General features: G+C 38.3%; 1 protein-coding gene and 1 long non-coding RNA gene across 5 annotated transcripts in view; one reads left to right on the top strand and one right to left on the bottom strand.

The window, feature by feature from the left end:
• Nucleotides 1-850: 850 nt before the first annotated feature.
• LOC125617092 lies at nt 851-20,365 on the bottom strand. 3 transcript variants are annotated; one of them, XR_007347929.1, is made up of 3 exons: nt 20,252-20,365; nt 14,060-14,072; nt 851-862 (listed from the first exon to the last, which is right to left on the bottom strand). It is a non-coding gene; the product is annotated as an uncharacterized LOC125617092 (long non-coding RNA). The 3 variants fall into 3 exon arrangements; XR_007347928.1 differs by lacking the exon at nt 20,252-20,365 and adding an exon at nt 19,368-19,528; XR_007347930.1 differs by lacking the exon at nt 20,252-20,365 and adding an exon at nt 17,504-17,638.
• Nucleotides 15,991-21,485, top strand: part of Tra2b (transformer 2 beta homolog) — a 19,961-nt gene continuing 14,466 nt past the window's right edge. The window contains exon 1 of one of the 2 annotated variants that reach the window (XM_015499955.2): nt 15,991-16,275. In XM_015499955.2, the coding sequence (XP_015355441.1) occupies nt 16,240-16,275 (36 nt within the window). In that variant the 5' untranslated portion in view covers nt 15,991-16,239. The remainder of the gene's footprint in view (nt 16,276-21,485) is intronic. The other variant, XM_015499956.2, reaches the window with a different exon arrangement.

Below are 21,485 nucleotides of genomic sequence, written 5' to 3'. Positions count from 1 at the left end.
AATCAATGAAGGAAAATTCTATCAAGTGTGAAGTTTTAGGACCATTTTCATTATAACGTCCCCACCCTGAAGGAACACTTAACATAGTGGGTCTTATATATTTTATTTTTTAACTTTATTTTTTTAATATTTTATTTTAGTCATAGTTGGACACAATACCTCTATCTTATTTTTATGTGGTGCTGAGGATCAAACCCAGGGCCTCGCCCATGTTAGACAAGCGCTCAACCGCTGAGCCACAACTCACAACTCCAGCCCCTATTTTTTCACTTTGTAAAGATAATTAAGATTATTGTTTATGTACAACTTCATATCTATGGAGAAGTAAATTAAAAACAAACACAAATAAAGATGAATAAAACTGAAAATAAAAACATATTAGTATGTTCAAGGTTTTATTTGTCAGAATGATTTGAAACACTAGACTCTGATTATGGAAATTATTCAGAGATATGGGTCATTTTAAGATCTTTAGAAATGCAAACAAAGCTCAGAGGCCTCACAGCCAGGAGGCTTAAAAATGACCCCATAGAACTTCTCTGGCAAAGACACCATGGCTGCTGTTATTGAACAGGACCTCAGCACCACTGATCCTGGAGATCTGCAACTGCAGCTGAAAGTACTGCCCTGCTGCCTCTGGTAACTGCATGTAGCCACTGCTGCAACCACTACCCATTTCCAGACTATATTCTGTGCAATCTTGGTTTCCTTGAAACATTAACTTCTCATTCTGAGACTGGGATATCACCTCGCTTCAGGCAAAGCTGGGAAAACAAGTTCCTAGGATCCATGGCTTTCTAGAATGGAAAGCAGGCCTTCTACAAGTAGACATTCCCTCAAATACAGGGAAGGAGTTCAGAAGCTAAGTGACCATAAGGATGGACAAACTTCCTCAGAGCCTTTCCTGTTGGCTTCCCCAAATTAACATACACTTTTCTTTTTTTTTTTTTTTTTAATATTTATTTATTTATTTTAGTTTTCGGCTCACACAACATCTTTGTTTGTGTGTGGTGCTGAGGATCAAACCCGGGCTGCACGCATACCAGGCGAGCGCGCTACCGCTTGAGCCACATCCCCAGCCCCAACTTTTCTTCCCATACTTAATACATTTTTCTTTTTTACACTGTTTTAAAACAGTAACATCTAACATAATACAACTATGTCTTATATCCTTAACATCTCCCCATGATGGCTAAATCTAAATCTCATTCATTATTGAATCTAGGATCCAGAATCTCACGATTTTCATCCCCCCCTTAGTTTTCTTAAATTTCATCTTGAAAATGTGTCCATTATTCATAAATTATAAAATTAACAAGCATCTTGTTCCACATAAAATATAGAGGGAAAGAAAAAAACAAAAATAAAAATTAGTCTCAAATGCATAAATACATGAATGATAATATTGTCCTTATTTGTGTAACAAACCACCAAGAGCCGGGCAGGGTGGCACATGCCTGTAATCCCAGTAGCTAAGGAGGATGAGGCAAGAGGATTGTGAGTTCAAAGCCAGCCTCAGCAACTTAAAGAGGCCCTAAGCAGCTTAGAAAGATCCTGTCTCTAAATAAAAGTGCTGGGGATGTGGCTCAGTTCTTAAGCACTCCTGGGTCCAATGCTCACTACCAAAAAATTTTAAAAATAAAAATGAAATAAAAAGGGCTGGGGTTAAATGGTAAAGCACCCCTGGGTTAAATCCCCAGTACCAAAAATAGGGAAAAAGGAAAAAAAATAAAGAATAAAAGTTCCTGTTACATAGAACCAGAGATTTAACCTTGATGGGAGATAATGAAGAGTGTTGCTATCTCATCTACAATAAAGATGTCTTCATGTGCCCAGAGGTACGTGTAAGACTGAAAACGCCGCACCACACGACACAGATCACCAAAGAGGTTTCCACTTTATTACAAAAGGCTGTGTGTTTATATAGGTCTAAGGAGAGGTCGCAGGGCTGAGGTAGATAACAGGTCGCCCGTTTATTGGCAAGCTCTTCCATATGTCAGTTCTGGAGCCCAAGAAGTTAATTCTAATTGGGGCTAAGGCTTCCCACCAGCAGGGTTTGAACATTGGCGCTGGCGGGAACATTTGGCGCCAGTGAAAGAAACAGAGAAAAAGGGTCATTAGACGCCAAGCTGGGGTTTTTCTCTGGGGTGCTGCTGCCGTTATATGTTTTCCCAACAGTACGCACCTGTAAATTCCAGGTACTTGGAAGTTTGAGGCAGAAGGATCCCAAGTTTAAGACCAGCCTGGGCAACTTAGTGGGATCCTGTCTCAAAACAGAAAATTAAAGTGCTGGATGTATAGCTTAGAGGTAAAGCACACTTAAGCTCACTATTCAGTACTAAAAAAAAAAGTTCTCAGTTTATTAAAATCAAGAATATATATAATTTGCTAGATCAATAAGTGCATTCCAGTTACTGGGACTTAGGTTGATTTCCCCCAAATAAAAGACACCATATGGAATAACAAATGTAATCAGGCTTGTCATCTAATTAAGATAACCCACTGTCATTCTCTAAAACTTATTTGTCTTATTATATCCAACTGGTGAGTCAAATGAACCTTAAAGGGAAATCGCCATCTTTGCATATTCAAAAGGTTTGATATTGGCACTATCTGAGTGTTTAAAATTTCACTGTTTTGGGCTGGGGATGTGGCTCAAGCGGTAGCGCGCTCGTCTGGCATGCCTGCTGCACGGGTTCGATCCTCAGCACCACATACAAACAAAGATGTTGTGTCCGCTAAAAAATAAATATTAAAATTCTCTCTCTCACTCTCTCTTTAAAAAAAAAAAAATTTTTTTTTTTTCACTGTTTTAGTTGGGTGTGGTGGATTGTGCTTTCAATCCCAGCTACTCAGGAGGCTGAGGAGGAGGATCACACATTCAGGTAAGCCTCCACTATTTAGTCAGACCTTGTCTCAAAAAAAAAAAAAAAAAAGAACTGGGTACAAATATGTAATAAAAAATTCCTTTAGGATGTACAACTATACTGCATCAATAAAAACTTGGGGGGATGAAGGACTGGGGATTGTAGCTTAGTAATAGAGTGCCCCTGGATACAATCCCTAGTATCACAAAAAAATTAATTAAATTTAATAAAATTCCACTGTTTTTATATGAAGGGAAAGTTCCAGGGGCTCCAGCTATAATAACCCTTAATCTATAGGTCAGGAAGCCAATACTGACTTCAGTGCTAACTTGCTAAATATGGTAAAATTCCAACAGTAAAACCCCAGCAATAAATGGATTCCCAAATATCAACTGCCAAAAATGCAAGAACATTTTATTAAGAAACTCATAAAATGACTGGGGTGAGCTGAGCGGGTGTAGTTTTATAGATCCAGACAGGGCACTTTCCAAGCCCATCTGCTCAGATTGAGTTTCGGCACCACCTGGTGGAAACAACCTGTTCTGGTTTAAACGTTGACAGGAGTTCCAGGGATGGCTGGGACACCCAGAACGACTCACTAATTCCAGTAATTTCTTAATCTTGATCAATTATTTTATTGGCCCAAACCAGGAACAATGTGTTATACTCTACCACACAGTATCCATAGAAGCTTTTTATTGACAAAGAACAGTAGTATCCACAGAAGCTTTTTATTGACAAAGAACAGTCACTAGAGCTCCATTTTTAAAAACTGGTACTCATTTCATGAAGATATTTCTCAGTGCTTTTATCAGAGAATTGTCTTCTGGATTCTTCTAGTCCATAGTAGATAACAGGCAAGAGACTGTGAAAGAGAAACATACTACAGTGTTCTCATTTCTGCAAAATTTTAGATTCCTTTTTTTACTTGTATCAAGTAATGACAAGACATAAGAGGTCCAAAAATTGATAGCTAATTATTGATAAAACTATCATTATTCACAAAGAAAATTCTTATCTTTTTAGAAAAAGCAAGATAAACTATTAGAACCAACAAGACAGTTCAATAAGTTTTGTTGCATACAAAATCAAGCTACAAAAACCAATTTCTTGTATCAATAGCCAACTAAAAACTATAATTCAAAACAAAATACTATTTCTCAATAAAATAAAAAATGTAAAGTTTTCAAGTGATTTTGAAGGCTAAGGTAGGAGGATCACAAGTTCATGGCCAGCTTCAACAACTTAGCAAGACCCTTGACAACTTAGCAAGACCATGTCTCAAAATTTTAAAAGGATCAGGGATAGAGTCCTGGAAAAGCATCCCTGAATCCTCAATGTTAAAAGACATTGATGAAGGGCATGGAAGATGATCCAAATAAATGCAGAAACAGCTATGCTCTTGGAATAGAGGGCATAGATTATAAGGATCTCAATTCTCTCCAAGTTAGGGTTACCTATAAATTTGATGCAATTAAAAGTAAATTTCATTTTTTTATATTGGGGATTGAGCCCAGGGGTGCTTTACCACTGACCTAACTTCCCAGTTCTTTTTATTTATTTATTTATTTTATTTTAAGACAGGATCTTGCTAAGTTGCTTAGGCTCTCACTAAATTGCTATGGCTGGCCTTGAACTTGAGACCCTCCTGTCTCCACCTCCCAAATTTCTGGGATTACTGGTGTGTATGCCATCATACCGACTTTGCTTTTATTTATTTATTTATTTATTTATTTATTTATTTATTTTTAGAATTATAAACAATTAAAGTTTCACAAATAATTCAATCTTTTTTTTTTTTTTAAAGAACACTGTATCAGTCAGTATCAAACTAGAGAAACAGAACTGAAAGGAAATATACTGTAAGAAATTTAGTCACCCAGGTTGGCCTTGAATTTATGATGCTCCTGACTTCTGGCTCCTGCCTCACCCTTCCTCTCCTGCCTCACCCTCCTGAGTAGCCAGGATTAAGGTATGCAATACCATGCTCAGGTTCTCCTTCCATTTATAAAGACCCACTATAAACCCTTATTAATAAAAGTATTTCAAGCAACATTGTTGGAAGGTTACTAAGATACACAGAACAAGAAAAATCAGAGATAGAACTGTGCATATCTTAAATATATAAAAATCTTTTTTTTCCTTTTTTATATTTATTTTTTAGTTATAGGCAGACACAATGTCTTTATTTTATATTTTATATTATGAGGATCGAACCCAGTGCCTCACACATGCTTTATCACTGAGCCACAGCCCCAGCCTTTAAAAATCTTAATACACAGGGCTGGGGATGTGGCTCAAGCAGTAACACGCTCGCCTGGCATGCACTAGGCACTGGGTTCAATCCTTAGCACCACATAAAAAATAAAATAAAGATGTTGTGCCCACCGAAAACTGAAAAATAAATATTAAAAAATTCTCTCTCTCTCTTCTCTCTTTAAGAAAAAAAAATCTTAATACACAATAAAAGTGGCATCACAAAAGAAAACACAAGTTATTTACTATCCAATGTTGAGAAAACAGATATATACATGGAGAAAAATAAAATGATCCCTATCTCAAATCACACACAAAAAATCACTTTAGGTAAAATTTATCCTGAATGTGACAGACGAAATAGCAAGTAGAAGAAACTATAGAATATATTTGTAATTTATGCATAAGAAATGACTTCATTAACAAGATCTCTCAGTCCACTGACAGTCAGTTTAAGGTCTTATAGAAAGGAAATAAAAGAAGTGTTTTGGGGTCTGCATCAGAAAATGAGAGGCTGGGGGGCAAGTCTAAATCACAGCCCCCAATTCCTGTGACCCTGGCTGGGAATGGTGGGGAAGTGTTATAAGGAGGAAACAAACTAAGTGACACCTTCCTAGGAACTTCCTGGACTAAGCAGGGGAATTGAGGAGATGGGAGGGAGGGTGTTAGCTGGTTGTATATCAAAAATTGTTTTGAGATTGATAATGGGACCTCTTACATTGCCATGAAGATGTGACCTGAGATTTTGTTACCTTGTTTTTTTTTTTTTTTGTTAGCTCAGTCCATCTCTTTGAGACTTCTTTTAATGATATTAGTCCTATAAATATTCTGAAAAGTACAATATTAACATTAAAACGTTCCATTTACATATAGCAAATCAGCAAAAGAAAATCTCTCAACAGATTTTCCACGTTCTCTTTATCTCCTGTCCACTTCAGAAAATTTGTCCCTGAACCAAACCCTGTTTTCTGTGTTGTCATGATGAAAACTGCCCAATTCCTGTCTCCAGATGGATCTACAATCTGTCCATTTTCTTCATCTCCTTTGTCTTACCATAGGGTAATGGTCTTTCCTTGGATCAACACAACACCTTCCTAACTGCTCCTGACTTCTACTTCCTCCCAACCCACTGGAGAATACTCGTACACAAATCAAAATGAGTCCACTACTTTCCCTAACAAAAACATTTCAAGAGATTCTCACTACATTTAAATAACATCTGACATCCTTTCTAAGATCCACAAAATGATTGCTAACTAATTATGGGCAAGATCATGCTCTCAGTGTTTTATTTATTTATTTTTAAATTTTTTTATTAGTTGCTCAAAACATTACAATGATCTTGACATATCATACATTTGATTCAAATGGGGTACGTAATCTTAATCTTATTTTTCCACGTGTACAGATTGCAGGATCACATTGGTTATACAGCCACGTTTATACATAGGGCCATACTAGTGTCTATTGTATTGTGCTGCCCTTCCTATCCCCCCTCCCCTCCCCTCCCCTCTTTCTACCCAATCTACTGTGACACGTTTCTCTCTCTCTCTTTTTTCTTCCCCCTCACACCCTCTTATATGTAATTTTGCATAAACAATGAGGGTCTCCTACCATCTTCCATGCAATTCCCCTTCTCTCTCCCATTCCTATTTAATGGTAATCTTCTCATGCTCTTACTCCCTGCTCTGTTTTGATTCGCCCCCCCTTATATCAAAGAAGACATTCTGCATTTGTTTTTTAGGGATTGGTTCTCAGTGTTTTATATTTACTAATTCTTTGAATCCTGGAAGTAGGTGTTATTATTATTCCTATTTTATAAAGGAGACCACTGAGACATAGAGCTTAAGCTGGCCCAGGTCTCTCAAACCCCAGGAGGCGGGATTCCACAACAAGGCAGATCAGGCCCTATTGTCTGCACTATAATCCCTTCTAATAAACCAGCTGTGCCACTAGAATCTCAGCATCTGGGCTCACTTCTGAAAATGTGGTAGGGTCAGATGAGGCTGGACATTGAGAGATTAGCAGGGTACACGTTTATTGGCTGCAGCCAGGTTCAGAGGTGGCTCTCACCTAAAAATTCTTCTTCTAAACCCTGAGTTCAGAAGTGTTTAGAACTTTAACCCAGTGTATGGTGGGGAGGGAGGGGGGAAGGGACCTCACAGGCTCACAATCTGCAGAAGTAGTTTTTTTTTTGTTGTTGTTTTTTTGTACTAGGCAAACAACCCAAGCCTGGATAAAAAAAAATAAATCAAGGACACTCTCTGTGAAAAGCAGTGCCTGGGAAAGGGAGAGTTCCCCTCCCCTTTGCCTGCTAACTTGTCTTCAAGGACCTATCTACTGTCCTTTGAAATAAAACGCCTTTGTGCAGGACTTGGGTTAGTCTTTTATATCATACTCTGTTTCTGCAAGCATATTTCCTGCCTAAAAACTCTTTGTAGAAATTTTTGCTGATAATCTAAGAGCAATTATGGTGAGGGTCTCTGGAGAAGTTTAATTAAGATTTTCTGGGATGGAGGGGGTTGCCACTATAGAACCTGCCATACATTCTCATTTCAGTGCCTTTGTGATCCCACTGATCCCATGCCCAGAACATGGGTGTTCTGTGCTCTTTAAAGGACTGGTTTCATCTTACTCTCCATGTCTTTCTTCATAAATAAGAAATGGTAAAATAGGTCATGGTACATTTTTACAGTGGAATACCATGCAACTGTTTTAAAAACTAAGATGCATCTATGTGCACTGATATACAAAGATATTTAGCACATTTTTTTAAATTTTGCTTTTTTTGTGGTGCTGTGCATTGAACCCAGGGTCTCATACATACCAAGCAAATGCTCTACCTGAGCCACATCCTCCATCCCTCATTTTGCATATTTTAGATTGCTGAGCAAAGAAAGCAAGTTGCAGAATAACGTATTAAAATCAATATGTATAGCCAGGTGTGGTGGTGTGCACCTATAATCCCAGCGGCTTGAGAGGTTGAGGCAGGAGGATCGCAAGTTCAAAGTGAGCCTCAGCAACTTAGTAAGGTACTTAGCAACTCAGCAAAACCCTGTCTCTAAATAAAATACAAAAAAAGGGCTGTGGACTTGGCTCAGTGGTTAATTGCCCCTGGGTTTAATCTCTGGTATATATATATAAAAAGATAAATATGTATAGAATGATTCTGTTTGTGAAAATAATTTAATTTGTAAATCTATCAAAGGTTTAAAAGGTTATACAACATTTTTAATTTGAGTGACCTCTAAGGAATGAGACGGGGAAAAAAAAGAAGGGTATGAAATAGGATTTTTTTTTCACTTTTTGCTTTGCACATTTCTTATTGTCTGAATTTTTAATCCACAGTTGATATAAGTAATATAATAATAATTCTAAGATAAAGTATTTTTGGTCTGTGTTAAATGCTTGAGCTCTAAGTTTTATGACTTTGATATTCTAATTTTTGCTATCTTCATCTCTTTCATAGATATCTCTAGATACATTCAATTTACTTCTCTTTCTTTAAAAATACTTTTTTTATTTGTTCTAATTAGTTATACATGTTTAATTAGTTATACATTATATGTACATTAGTTATACATTAGTTATAGGATGCATTTTGACACAGTAAAATTCTTTTTTTTTAAGCTGAGTTTTTCTGAAGCGCTGGGACATTCCAAGGTGATTGATTATTTTAACCTAATTACACTATCCAGCCATAGTCATCAGACTAAATGTTTTCTTCATTTCCTCTCAATCCTAAAATATCTCATGAACATCTGCCTTAACTAAGTCTCCAAGTTTTAACTTCCACCTTCATAATTCCAACCGGTGAGTGGACATAAAGTGTACACTTTATGTACAGAAAGGTTGTGCTATTTGTTCTCTGAAGACACCCCTCACCACCACTGCCTTGAAGATCCCACTTATTCAAAATAAGCCTTTCTTGACAATCTCTATACTGGCCACTCCAGATCTGTATATTCCATCCAGCTTTCTCCTGAGAGAGCCATAACCACTACTATGGATGTTCCATCACACATCAAATTCTGTGGGCCCCAAACTGAACTCCTCATTCTGTCCCACCTGCCTTCACTTCCCTTGCTAGATAATGACACCCTTGTTCCTCCAAGCCAGAACCTGGAAGTTGCTCCAGCTCCTCTCTCTCCTTCACCTCCACATCCTAGCTAGTATCTAGAGGGATCATTTCTAGCAGCAGTCCAGTCAAGAGAGATCAGCTACACAATAATTTGAACAGGGAAAGTCTGATATAAATAATCACTAACTATAACTGGGGTAGAGGTAATAAGGAACTAGTGAGAAGTAAAGAGAAGGCAAAACAATGTGGGAGTAGTGGATATAAGGAGGAGCCCTCCCCCTGGCTTTGAGATTTAGTGTTTGAAGGAGGACCTCCTTTCTCCTCCAGATATGAAATCCAGACCCTGTTGGAGAGAGCACGGCCCTGGCTTACTGGAACATTGAGAAATTGCTCCGGTTACATTCTGACAGAACTGAATCAGCCCCTTGGAGTTTTCCAGAAATTTTTCCTCCAGGGTGCCAGGGAGAGCTATTCATGGGGCAGCTTCAAAGCCATGTGCTGTAGTTCCAGGAGAAGCTGCCTGCTGCTGGTGCTGCTGCCCCTGCACCGGGCACTGCTGGGTGCCACTAGGTGCTTGTACTTGCTGCATACTGTAGGAGCTGGACGATGGAGAAGCTGTGAATGCTGCAGGAGCCAGAGGCTTCTACTACAAAACCTGGCTGGGAGTGAGGATGGCTGATCTGGAGGAAGCTGCTGGGAGCTAGGTGCTACTGGCCGCAGGTGCTGCAGGAGTGAGTGGGAACCCGGAGACACTGTCAGCAGACCTTAGAAGCTCAGGTCTGTAGAGAGAAGTGCTCACTGCTGGTGCTGGAGTTTGGGGAAGCCTCTTTGCTGCAGACCCCTGGAAGATACACACTAGAACCAGGAAGTAAATCCTTTCATCCTGTAACGCCTGTCCATTTAGTCTTTGTCCTAAAAATTAGGGAAAGCCATTCTATTGTTGATTTCAAGGCATGTGGTACCATGACCTGACTTACATTTTTTTCTATCAACATCAAGAAAATATTCAAGCCCCGTGGAGAGAGGCAAACAATGAACGCAGATGTTCTAAAATCTTTTAGATTCTACAATTAACATTTTGCTCCTGACTTAATTTTTAAATTAGATCACAATGACATTTGTCTAGGCATTAAAAAGGGGGAAATATAATCTTTTCTTCCCAGAGAGAATACAAAAAATTTTAGAGATGGTACAGCCTAGCTAATATAAAGATTAGGAAAGCATAAATGCAGGGAAGCACAAGGGATTGCTGCAAAATTCCAAACACAACTGTAAGAAAAGGGTTCCAGAATTCTTTTCTCAGACACACCCTATTTCCCATTTCACCTTTGTGAATTATGATTCCATCTCTAAAGTAATGGTTTGAATCTTTTAATAACCCTATTTTCTCTTATTAGAATTTTAAATAAAGTGCTTCAAGTTGTAAAAACTCTACAAACACTAATTTAGTTTCTGAGTTACTTTGCAGTCAGTTGTGGTGGTGTAAGCCTGTAATCCCTGTGACTCAGGAGGCTAAGACAAGAGGATTGAGAGTTCCAGGCCAGCCTCAGCAATTTAGCAAGGCCCTCAGAAACTTAGAAAAATAAATAAATAAAAACTTAGTGTCAAAAAATAAAAAGGGGACTGGGGTTGTGGCTCAGGGGTAGAGTGCTTGCCTAGCATGTCCAAGGACCTTGGTTTGATCCTCAGCACCACATAAAAGTAGATAAAATAAAGGTATTATATCCAACTACGACTAAAAATAATATTGAAAAAATAAAAATAAAAAGGACTGAGGATGTAATTTGGTTATAAAGTGCCCCTGAGTTCAATCCCTGTACATACCCCACCAAAAAACCCCCAAACAATGCAAGAACTTGCAATACCACAGATAAATGAGAGATGGAAGAGGGAAACCCAAATTTTAAAAACATGACCTGTGTTAACCAATTAGATAAGGAAGGGAATGTTGAAGAATATTTCAAGCAGAGACTTTTGGAGGGCACAGGTGGAGTAAATTTAAAACCATGAATTTTCTGGACTGGGCTGCAGGGTAAAGATCTACAATCCCTGCCAATCTGAGACAACAGAATCACAAGTTCCAGACCAGTCTGGGCAATTTAGGGAGACCCTATTTCAAAGAACCAAAACAAGGAGCTGGCCTGTAATCCCAGCAACTAAGAAGGCTGAGGCAGGAGACTCATAAATTTGAGACCAGCCTCAGCAACTTAGTCAGGTCCTAAGGACTTAGTGAGACTCTGTCTCCAAATAAAAATAAATAGGGCTGGGGATGTGGCTTAGTGGTAAAGCTGGGTTCAATCCTCTGTGTCAACAAAATAAAAATTAAATAAAACAAACTAACAACAACAACAAAAAAGTGCTGAGCCAGGCACGGTGACACACACCTGTAATCTCAGCTGCTTGGGAGGCTGAGGCAGGAGGATCATGAGTTCAAAGCCAGCCTCAGCAATTTAGCAAGGCCATGAGCAACTCAGCGAAACCTTGCTGCTAAATAAATAAATAGGGTTGGAGATGTAACTCTATAGTTGGTAGTTAATGAAACCTGGGTTCAATCCTCAGTATCAGAGGGGGAAAAAGAGTTTAATTTTGAACAAGTTAATTTTTAGAAGCCTCTAAAATGTCCAGGTAAATATTCCAACAGGTAACAGGATTTTTTTTTTCTTTCTTTCTTTCTTTTGATACCAGGGATTGAATCTATGGTCTGTGCATTCTAGGTGAGTGTTCTACTACTATGTACAGCCTTTTTAAAAACTTTTTACTTTGAGACAGGGACTCATTAAGTTGCCCAGGTTTACCTAGAACTTGTGATCTTCCTGTCTTAGCCTCCTGAGTTGCTGGGATTAAAGGTGTGTGCCACCATGCTCGGTGACAACTGGAATTAAGCATGAATTTGAGGAGGGTGTTCAAAGTTGTAAATATAAATATAAACCAAAGGAAATAGGTCCCTAATTAAAACTGAAAGTAGATAAGGTGTGCTCTGTAAAATATGTAAGAAGAGAGGACAACTGTCACCTTGAGTCATCACAAAATCTCTGGTTCTCATATACCTTAAATACTGATACTGTTCAGATGACCAAGCCAGAATCAAGTTGTCAACTTTTATAACTCAATAATAAAAAGATAAGTAACCAATTTAAAATTAGGCAAGTATCAGAATAGACATTTCTCCAAAGAAGATTTACAAATAGCCAATAAACACATGAAAAGATAATCATTATTGTTATTAGAGAAATGCAAATGAAAACCACAATGAGATAGCATTTCACATTCATTAGGATGGAGATAGGGATGTGTGTGTGTATGTATGGATATATATGTACAAATATATACATATAAATTATAAAGTGCAAAACAACTAGTACTGGTGAGACTTGAAGAAGTTGGAAGCTTCATACACTGCAGGGTAAAATGAAAAATGAATGATAACTTCTGTGGAAAACAGTTTAGCAGTTCCTTTGCACTCACCAAGGGGTAAAACTATTGTGTTCGGTTACACTAACAATTCCACTGCTAGATGTATACTCCAGAGTGAAAACATGCTCATACAAAAACTTATACATGAATGTTCATAGCAGCATTATTTATACTAGCTAACAAGTAGAAACTATCCAAAAGTCTATTAAAAGATGAATGAATAAATAAAATGGAACATATTCACATAACGGAATATAATTCAAGAATAAAAAGGAATGACTTACTGGTACATTCTACAATATGGATGAATCTTGAAAACATACTGAGTCAAGAAAGCCAGTTACAAGGAACTACAAATTGCCATTTATAGGAAATGTCTAGAATAGGTAAATCTATAGAGAAAATCTATATAAACACTGCTAGTGGGACTGCAAATTGAGAAAACCACTCTGGAAAGCAGTATAGAGATTCCTCAAAAAACTAGGAATGGAACCACCATTTGACCCAACTATCCCACTCCTCATTATATCCAAATGATTTAAATTCAGCATACTACAGTGACACAGCCACATCAATGTTTATAGCAGCTCAATACACAATAGCTAAGCTATGGAACCAACCCTAGATGCCTTTCAATAGATGAATGGATGAAGAAATTGTGATACATATATAGAATGGAATATTGCTCAGCCATAAAGACATTTGCAAGTACATGGATGGTCCTGGAAACTACCATGCTAAATGAAATAAGCCAATCCCTAGAACACCAAAGGTCAAATTTTATTTGATATGTGGAAGCTAACACACAAAAAGGGGAGAAAATAGATATTCAGTAGACTAGACAAAGGGAAATGAAGGGAATAGGAAAAGGAAAGACAGTGAAATGAATCCAAAATAATTTTTCTATGTACTTATATGAATATACTATAGTGAATCCCATCATCATGTACATTCATAAGAATGGGGTCCTAACTGCATACAATAAAACTCATGCTTGTACAATCATATCAAAATGAATTCTGCTGTTATGTATAATTAAAAGAAACAATAAAAATAAAAAAAGAAAATCTACAGAGAAGATTCCCCAGGGATGTAAGTATTGAGGGGGATAGAAAATGACTACTTGAGTACAGACTTCAGTGTTTGAGACTATTGTAAAATTGATTTTGATGATGGTTGTACAATTCTGTAATATACTAAAAACCATGATCTATAGACTTTAAATGGGGGGAATTGCATGGTAAGTTACATCTTTCTTAATTTTTTTTGTTTCTTTGTGTGAGTTATATCTTAATAAATTTTTGCTTTTCTTCTTACAAGTTCAAATGCTCTTTACAAATAAGTATTAAAGTACCTCATCAGCCTTTTTTCTTTTCTTTTCTTTTAATGGATGGGGATCACTAAAGTGCAGAAGCTGAGATCAGGTACCTACTTCCAAAACTGGGCTCTTCCCACTAAACCCAATATATGCTTTGGGGCAATGGCTGTACTGGGTGTGCTATGTCATTAACATAGACCAAACACCTTGTGTCTTGATGTCAGAATGTATTGAATAGCAATAAATTTACAGGCTACACCACTTTTATCTGTGGCAGTTCACTGAATGCTTGTGGATCACCTGGTAGTCATAGCCAATGAATTTCTAATATTTATAACACTCAAGTCACATATCATACTTTACATAGTTATATATATGTATGCATATGTGTGTATATATATTGCATATATAGAGACATATATTACACATATATTACAGAAAAGCTATGAAAGGGTTAGGGCAGCTATAGGGGTTCAGGAGGCTGACCTGACAGCAAAGGCAGAGAACAGATACAAATGTAAAAAGTCACTATAAGTGGTCAGGGGCTGGGGTTGTAGCTCAGAGGTAGAGCACTTGCCTAGCTTGTGTGAGGCACTGGGTTGGATCCTCAATTACCACATATAAGTAAAATAAAGATATTGTGTCCATCTATAACTAAAACATTTTTAAAAAGTCACTATAAATGGTCAAATAAGATTACCAACCAAAGAGCTTGTTCAGGGAGCAGAGCTGTCAAAGCACAGGAACTTATTCTAGTCTGGAAGTTCTGGAAGGACAATAGTTTCACAGTGTCAGCTTGAGATATCAGCTTGGAGTGGGACTTATTCGGTTGTCACAGGCAAGAAAAAAACATACTCTTCTAAAGCCTGAAAACAGAGATTCAGAGGTTTGTTGCTCTGGCAATTTTCCTGGGCAAGATATGATGAATGACCATGTGACAGGGTCAAGGTGCCACCATGTCCATTCTTGGGGCGCTCCTCCTTTTACAGGTCTTGAGTGAGGGGTTTGTATCATTTGGTATCTGGTGTGTTTAATAAACTTATGGTTTTAGTTTTTTCTTTTCTTCTTTTTGTTTGTACTGGGGATTTAACCCAGGGGCACTTTTCATCCCCAGCCTCTTTTTTTTGGATACACGATCTCACTAAGTTGCTTAGGACCTCACTAAATTGCTGAGACTGGCCTCAATCCTCCTGCTTCAGCCTCCTGAGTTGCCCCGCCGCCATCCCCCAGCTGGGTCTGTTCCTCCAGATATGGGTTTGATACACCTATGCATCTATAAGCTTCTGATTAACTTGATGTTCACAGATGGTCATTATTATTAGCGTGATAATTACTTAACAACTTGTGCCTTAAGGGTGGTTGTTTTCTTGTAAAAACAAGGTTAGTCATTTCCACTCGGCACCTAATCTGTAAATGGAGTAGTTAATGGCAAACTCAGGTTTTAGGCACAGCCTGAAAACGACTGTGCTACGCCCCAAAGAGTAACCCAAAGGAGGTCAAGGTCTGCTCACCACAACGGCAAAATTAACTCTCCCACCTTGTGACACCATTGTAGTCGTACTTGGCTCTAGCATTTAAAATGATAGTTTGTGAATATTTGTGTTCTCCCTTTTTAGACGATTGCTATTTTCAGAACAGAGACTTTGTTTAATTCCTGTGTATAAAGATTAGGTTTTTAAAAAAAGTTTATTCAGGAAGGAAAAACCAATTGCTAAGGGCTACATTCAAAGTAAAGTAGGAAACTAGTGCATGGATTTCCGCCTCTTTCAATGATGGCAAACACAAAATGAGACAGGAAACCAGGCGGAAGAAAGGAATAAAGGGCGGGGTAAATGGTGACTCTCTCCTCCCAACTCCCACCTTCAGTGTTCTCCTGGGAGAGTTTCAGAAGCGATTCAGATCTGGCTGGTGACATCACTGTGTCCCGAGGCTACAACCCCTGAGGCCTTGAGACACACTTTCCCGCCCAACGGAGGCGGAGAGACAGGGGTGGGGCAGCACGAGAGGGCGGGGCCGACGTCACATCCGGTTCGGAACCCGCCACCGCTGAGCTGTGAGGGCCTGGCGCGGAGGGGCGGGGCCTAGAAAGCGCGCGTTCTTGAGAGGGAGGAGCCGGGTTAAGGAGTGCCGCGTCACGTCCGGCAGAGCTAGAGCCCGAGCGGAGGTGGTACGGAGCGTTTCGGCTCTGAGCGGCTCGGCAACCCGTGCGTCCTGCGAGGCTGCGGCGGAGCCTCTATCGAGAAGGCGCAAGAGGTTGGCAGCTTCGACTGAAGCCCAGCGAGCAGCGACGTCAGCTAGGAGTCATGAGCGACAGCGGCGAGCAGAATTACGGCGAGCGGGTACGTATAGGTGGTGTAGGGGGTGGCTGTGTGGTCCCAGCTTCTTGCATCTCTTTCTAGGCCCATCGGCCTCGGCCTGGAGTCGGAGGCGTATTAGGCCGCGAAGCCTGAAGCCAGGAGGGATAGGTGACAACGTTTAAAAAGCCTTTGTGTATACGTGTCTTTGGTCGAAAAGGAAGCCGCCAACCGGTTATGCGGCTTCGTTCCCGAGACGGCCGTTTTTTCCGTTATAAGGAGGGGGGAGAGAGATTAAAAATGGCCGCGGTGTCCCCTCGGTGTTGGGGGAGGGGAGCGGTATCCTATTTCGCCGTTGCTCCCTGCGAAGCCTCGCCGCAGCCATCTTGGGCTGGCGGTCCGGGCGCGCAGCCAGAGGCACAAAATGGCGGAGGAGCGGCGCTCCGATGCTGGCAAGGCCTACCGCGGGCCGCGCCTCGGAGAGCCGCGTGGGGCGCGGGGAGACGTTTTGAGGGCCTTTAGCCCAGTGTTTAGGTCAGCGAAGGTCTTTTTTTATGACAATGGAAAGCACAGTATCTAGGGTGTACTTGGCCTCGTTTAAGCTGGAAACAATCTGACGTAAATGCTGGGCCCGTTAGTTTTGGGCGAACGGCGTGCGGGCTTTGTGTTTGGCCTAAAAGGAATGCCGCTCTTGTATCGAAGGGGCGTTCCGGGCAAAAACCGTCGTCGGTGTCCTAGTAAACGGAACCTTAAGCTCGCCAAGATTGTTTTATGGAGATTTTTTTTCCCATGGGATTGTGAAGGAGAAATTGGCAGGCAACAATTTATGGCGCCGTTGTTTCCTTTGTTTTGGGACGTTCTGATCCGGAGAACCACCACGTATTGGTACTCTTTGTTTACATCTCCTAAAGGTGGGCGTTGATTACGTTCCTAGATTGGGAGAATGAGATGGTTTCTAAGCTTAAACAGCATCGCTTACCTGTGGGGCTTTGGATGTGAGATTCAGAAACCACCGAATGGCGGTAAAGGGCGGGGGGGCTTGCTAAAATGTTTGGAGCTTATGGAAAACTTGTTGAAAGAAAGGTAATAAGTATCATAGAAATCATCTTTTGAGACTTACAGGAGTAAGTTGAGCAGGCTTTTTTTTGTTGGTTATGAGTTGGTATTTGTTTTTCTAGTACACTTTGTTACTGTTAATTTTTTTTTTTGTAAAGCTGCCTTAAAGTCTGAATACCATTGGTCAAGTAAATCCTATTTAAACATCTTATTAAACTCTTTAACATTTAAAAGATTTTCTTAGATGGTTTAGTAGAAAGTATTTTTAGAGAACTGCTGTATGACAGTGAACTTGAAACCAAATCTGATTAATTTGGTTTGAACTAATGAGACCTTGCTTATACATATAGATAAATAAATATTAGGTTTTTAGATTTTGATGTTTCCCCAAAACATTGTTGACTAACGTCACCAGGGCGTTTTTGTTTTAAAGCTCTTCCTTGGGCTAAGAAAGTTTGATTTTAACCCACAAGTCGTCAGCGTGGCTTGTGACTATGTGTGGTTGCTGCCAACCAGAATACACTGTTTGGATATACTCTTGCTGGTGCTTGGCCTGAAGAGCAAATGATTTTAAAGTGTTAAGTTATTAACACCAATTACTGGATACTTTGTACTCTTCAGGGAGTACCAAATGATTTATTTCTGATGGGAGTTCCCAGTTGAAAATATTTGAAGAAGTTAAATATAGCGTTCTCCTGAGGTGGGAAAAATTGTTCAAAGAATTAACTAGTAAATATATGGAGAAGGAAATGATTTAAGGAAGAAATCAGTCCCAGTTTGAAACGGAGCCGGCTCAAATGAAACTGAATTAATTTGAAAGTTTTACTTTCTGGTGTTTCTCACAAACCCGAATGAGTATTTGATAAAATGAAGAAGGGTAGAAAAAGGTTGTGTTAATTGGTACCTCTTTTACATAAGAGCCTTTGCTTTTTAAAATAGATTTTCTAAGTTTTGAAATTTAAAAAATACTTCCACATTGTTGTATGTTTGTTTCCTTTCCAATTAGAACCTTTAAATGATTGGAAGCCTGGAACACATTTGGAGCGCCAAGATAAGCTTAGCAAAACTATAAAATTCAATGACATAATATAAAAGTAATACTTGATTGTTCAAGCCCCAGTCAGTGGGCACGTAGGTAGTATATACGTATTTGTGTGATGCAAAGCAATAGTGGTCAAGTCTGACTAGCCTTTCCTTTTGGAAGTGAGCAGTGAAAAACATGTTCAGGGTTAATCTTGGATATGTTCAGTATAAATGACATCTCTGAAGCCTGGGGGGGGGAAATGGCCTCATTTTTTCATTGACCTCTGATTTTGGCTGTTAAACATTGTAAACTAATGTAAATAACACCAATCTCTTCAAATCAGCTGGAATCTTTTCTCTTTTTTGTCTCATCCAGCCACTCCTATGTTCAACACCCCAACCTCCCTAGTACTGTTTTTCCTCCACCCTCTTTAGACTTTAGAAGCTCTTCTTTTCCTAAAGATTTAAGGTTTGTGTTTGGAGTAAATTATTCTCCCATTTGGTCACAGATATTGAATGGGTGAATGTATTTACGCTTAGAACTGTGGCTCAGTGTATCCCATATCCCTACTTTGGAAATTTTTTTTAATGCATCTCAAAAGTTGATTTATAATGAAATCATGTGACCTCTGATCTGGCCAGTCCATATGAAAAAGTAAAATCTTGTTTTCATCTCCAGATAAGTTTCTTCCAGAATTTATTAAAAATGGCTTACATTTTAAAAAGGCAAGCCTAGCATTTACATCCCTTCATAATTCTGAATATAAGAACACTTGAGTTGTTATTAAGTTTAGAGGTGTAAGTTTAAAATCTAGAAATGATCACAGTATCATGTTTGCATGTTTGGTAGCAACACAGTATAGTATTCTCCCCTCTTTGGGATTTTGGCTAGTTTGAAACTTTACATCAAGGATACAGAAACTAAGGAGTGTATCCTATTTGTAGACTGGGTATTTTAAGTTTTTGCCAAACCAGTCTCTTTAATGTTTTGGCCCAACAAATAATTTGATGGAATATTTACTCTGTTAGAAGCAATGTATTTGAGACAGCCACTTAACTCTGTGAAGAGATGAATAGTTTGGATTCTATCCCATCACATTGCCTTTCAAATTCTACAGTTTTTCTGTTTAATCTTGGGATATATTTGTTCCTTATTTTTTAACCTGTGGCTCTAAATTTTAATTTTCAAAACTGAAACATCTCCTGAAGACTCTTTAGTCTAAAGTCCTCACACCAAACTCCTTTTACTTAAGGTTTAATTAAGGGGCTGGGGTTGTGACCTAGCGCATGTGAGACCCTGGGTTCAGTCCTCAGCACCACATAAAAATAAATAAAGGTATTGTGTCCTAAAAAATAATTTTTTTTAAAAAAAAGATTGAATTAAAAATAAGTGTGAGGAAATAGTTTGCATTGTTTTGTATCACTGTGACTGGTTAGATATGTCTGTTGAAACCAGGTTGAAATCTTTTCCCTTGGTTTAAATAAGAATGTTTTTAATAGAGTGAATAATGTCTGGATCTAGAAGGTGACATTTTCAAACTGAAATTACAAGTGATTTTACAAGGTAAGTACTGCTGGTTTTGTGAAAAGTGAAGAGGAATTCAGATGATGAGAGAAGTTTTAATGGTATTTGCTTTGTTTATACAGTATTTCCCCTTTATTGAGACCCCAAACCTAAACATTAATGCTTTTATAGTTGTTCATATTTTACCCAAGACAAGGGGAGAGCTACAGTTGTGTACATCTGAGCCTTAGAAATAATTTGTAAATGTTGACAAGAGCTTATACATAACTATTATTTTCTTACAAAGTATGGTGATTGATGTTCAGGAATTTTAAGTGTTTACCCAGGTTAGTATTCTGGGTATGTCATAGAATTAGATATTATCAATTTTTATTGGTTTAAACTGTAAGGCAAAAAAAAAAATTCACCATGGCAAACTGTAGTCTTCAAAGTCCCCAAAAATCTTTGCTTTGAATTGGGTTTTGGAGGTTAATTTTCAGATTGTTACTTTTGTCAGTCTAAATTGTCACATACTGCAGCTTGGATGAGGCTCTTTTGCATTAAAATTTTTGTGCTTGTAGATAAAACAACAAAAAGCATACTTGTATTTGCTTGTGCTGAATGTACTTTAATGAATGTAAATTTAAGGGTTGTCTGTTTTTGCAAGAAATTTTCTAAAAGATTCAGGCAAGTCTTTATTTTTATTTTTTTAGCAAGATCCTAGATTTTCTTTGCCAATGCCCTTTCCAGTTATTAAAATACTATAAAATATAACCTTGTCAGCTTGCTGAGTTTGTGCATGTGTAATGTTAAATGGACTCCAGTTTGTAGTCTCTAGAAACTTTGTAACAAATTGTATTGCTGATGGGACAAGTTTATTTTCTAAGTAGGGTCTCTTAACCAAATAATATAACATTAGCCTAATTGTTGCCCTCCGGAGACTTATAAAGTGGCCACTTGAACTTAGAAACTGAGTTGAAATAAGCATAATATTTATGTTATTTAGTCTGGTTTCTTAAAATATAGAAGGAGGAAAATTGGAAAGGGGTAATGAAATAAGAGCCAGGTGTCCCTGTATTGTAAACAGTTGTGTTACCTAGATCTTTGGCCTCTGTTCCAGTATTTTCAGCATCTAAGCCCTGTATCTGTACATAATCTTTAGGAGGCCCTAAGGAAACCTGCTTGGGCATTCTGATTCCACGATTACATTTGTGTTACCAGCAAACATTTCCCATTACATTTTAGTGATGGATATTAAAAGAAAACCAATTAGTATGATTCCCTTAAATAAAAAGCTATTTAAGTCTTTTCCCAGATTAAATAAACAATAATTGACTGTAAAACTAGACTGGAAATTGTTTTTACTTTTTTAGAAAATACTTCCCAGGATAGCCATGGTTATCTTTATACCCAGATAGGTGTAAAGACTTACCTATAATTTTTTTTTCTTTTAAGAATTTTTTTTCCAAAAGGAAAATATAGGAGAGGAAATGAATGGCATTAAATGAAAGATTATATGATAATGCAGAATGTTTCATGCAGGCAGTATTACTAAGTTGAGTCTTTTAAATCATTATCTGTGGAGGTGAGCTATAGTTTTCTATATTGCCACCTTATAAAGTAGAATTTTGCTCCCTGTGATTTCCAAACTTTAATACTTTGTTCATCAAGG

The sequence above is a fragment of the Marmota marmota genome, unplaced genomic scaffold, assembly GCF_001458135.2.
Source record: "Marmota marmota marmota unplaced genomic scaffold, marMar, whole genome shotgun sequence".
Lineage (NCBI taxonomy): Eukaryota > Metazoa > Chordata > Mammalia > Rodentia > Sciuridae > Marmota > Marmota marmota.
This window is presented reverse-complemented; position numbering and strand designations above follow the sequence as displayed.